General features: G+C 39.2%; 1 protein-coding gene across 1 annotated transcript in view; it reads left to right on the top strand.

Annotated features, from left to right (window-relative positions):
• Commd1 (copper metabolism domain containing 1) overlaps nucleotides 1–1,463 on the top strand; it is a 194,361-nt gene extending 192,898 nt beyond the window's left edge. Inside the window, exon 3 of the mRNA XM_004636172.3 lies at nucleotides 1,236–1,463. Within this exon, the coding sequence (XP_004636229.1) occupies nucleotides 1,236–1,343 (108 nt within the window). The 3' untranslated portion in view covers nucleotides 1,344–1,463. The remainder of the gene's footprint in view (nucleotides 1–1,235) is intronic.
• The last annotated feature ends 1,082 nt before the right edge of the window (nucleotides 1,464–2,545 follow it).

The raw sequence follows: 2,545 nt of genomic DNA, 5'->3' as shown, positions 1-2,545 counted from the left end.
CAGAGAGAGAGAGAGAGAGAGAGAGAGAGAGAGAGAGAGAGAGAGAGAGAGAATCCCCTCCCCTCTGAAAAAGAAATACATAACTAAAGAGGGCTGGGGTGTAGCTCAGTGGAGTACTTGCTTGGTATAAACAAAGCCTTAGGTTCATTCCTTAGCACCATGGGAAGGAAGGGATTTCTACATAAGTAGCTCAACATCACTGATCAGGCAAATCAAAATCATAGTGATACATTATTTCATACCAGCTAAAATGACTACCATGAAAAGACAAAAAATTACAGATGTTGATTTAGATGTAAAGAAAAGGGAATGCTTGTACATTTTTTATGGAAGTATAAACCAGTATGAGCATTATGGAAAGCACTATGGAAGTTTCTCAAAAACTAGAAATAGAATTAACATATGATCCAGCAGTCCCACTGCTGGGAATACTGTATATCAAAAGGGGTTGAAATGAATACGTCAAGAAAACATGAGCATTCATGTTTTTTTTGTAGTGCTATTCATAAGAAATCAACCTGTGTCCATCAGTGAATAAGTGGATTTAAAAAATGGTGTATATATTCAAGTGCAATGTTATCCAGCCATAAAGGAAATTCTGGTAATGGGAAAGGGTATATAGTTCAGGGATAAGTTACTTGGCTAGTATGCTTAAGGTCCTGTGTTTGATCTGTTCCTTGGCAAAAAGAGGAGAGGGATTGGAGGAAGAAAGGCAAAGAAAGAGAAATTCTGCCATTTGCAGCAGCATGAATAGAACTGAAAGGCAATATGTTGTGTGAAACAAGTTGAGTACAGAAAAACAAATACCAACTCCAAATATTCTTACTTATATATAGAAGCTAAAAAGTTGATCTCAAAAAATAAGAGACTAGGGTCAGGGAGATAGCTCAGTGGCATAAGTGCCTGCCTGGCAAGTGCAAGGTCCTGAGTTTGATCCCTGGTATCACAAAGAGATGGATAGATGAAAGAGATAGATGGATGGATGAATGAATGGACGAACCGACAAGCTGGGCATGGCATATATTTGTAATCTCAGCACTGTGTTAGGCTGTGGCAGGAGGATGGCAACTTTGTGAGACTGTCTCAAAATAGGTAATAAAAAAGGCCCAGGGAAAAAAACTCAGTGTAAAGCCCTGAGTTCAGTCACTAGGTTTTTGGAGCTTGATCCTGCCCAATGAAAAGCATTTGCTCTCTTAGGGGTTCTAGCTTCTAAAACATCCTTTTATGTTTTACAGGAATCTGAATTTCTGTGTTTGGAATTTGATGAGGTGAAGGTCAACCAAATACTGAAGAAGCTCTCAGAGGTAGAAGAAAGTATCAACACACTGATGCAACCAGCCTAATTGAAGATGATGTAGAGAGAGTTGGAGTTGTAAAACAAAGGTGTTAATGACTCTACCCACTTTTTACAGTCCTGTTCCCCCAGGGTATTAAATCCTCAATGTCAAATCTTACTTGCCACTTCTTGCTAGGATTCTTTCACTCACCCTTTCCCTTAGGTTCCCTTTTCTTTTTGTGGGGGAGGAGGAAGCTAGAAATGGAACCCAGTGCCTCATGCATTCCAGATAAGTGCTCTGCTACTGAGTTACATTTTCAGCTCTCATTCACTCTTACAGTTGCTCCAGTGCAGAGGTTCTCACATGCATAAAAACTATAAGGGACCAACTTGTAACATTATTTAAATTTAAAAATTTAATCTGGGCACAATGGCACAGAACATAATCCCAGGTTTTAGGAGGCTGAGGCAGGAGTGTTACCACAAGTTCAAGGCCAATTTGAACTTCATAATGAGACCCTATCTTAAAAAATGAAATAATTAATTCTCAGAGATTTACATTTAGTAGGGTTAGGATATGGAGGCAGGGTCAGCCTTGGAAATTCTTCCTATGATTCTTTGTTTCTGGGAGAGATTTTTTTTGTACATAATAGATTATGTAGGAATGGGAGCCAGGAAGATAGCTCAATGACCTAAGTGCCTGCCTGGCAAGCAGAAGGTCTTGAGTTCGATTATTAGTACCAAAAAAAAAGTTTTTAAAAGAGAGGAAAAAAATTATGTAGTAATTTGAAAAGGGGCAAGAAAATATCTCAGTCATTCAAATTCAGTGATCATTGAAGTGTTCTATGTCCCATACCTGACCCTAGGAAGACACTTCTGAAATTTATTTGAATAATTGGAATATTTTTGCCTAAATTTGGAGAAGTCTGGTTTGGTCTGAACTAGATCCCAAATAGCGTGTATGAGGAGTATGAAGAAAGGATGAAGTAAGAAATAGGCAAATTTAGGGATGCATAACCGGGGGGATGGGAGGTCAGTGCCTCAGGATGGCCAAAGGCAAAGACACTCTGAGCTAGCTACTATTTATTGGGTGTGTACAGTATTTGGAGAGATTATCAGATGACTCAGAGGTCAGTGAGGATCTTTAGGTTGATGAGGACCATGAGGAGAGATAGCTGTGGAGTAGTTTGTCTTTTTCCCAAGGTGAAACACCATTTTATAACTACTATTTTCTCAAGGCACCAGGATGGCTTCTGCTGGTGCAGTCTT

Source organism: Octodon degus, unplaced genomic scaffold (assembly GCF_000260255.1).
Source record: "Octodon degus isolate 3935 unplaced genomic scaffold, OctDeg1.0 scaffold00078, whole genome shotgun sequence".
In the NCBI taxonomy this organism is placed as follows: Eukaryota; Metazoa; Chordata; class Mammalia; order Rodentia; family Octodontidae; genus Octodon; species Octodon degus.
This window is presented reverse-complemented; position numbering and strand designations above follow the sequence as displayed.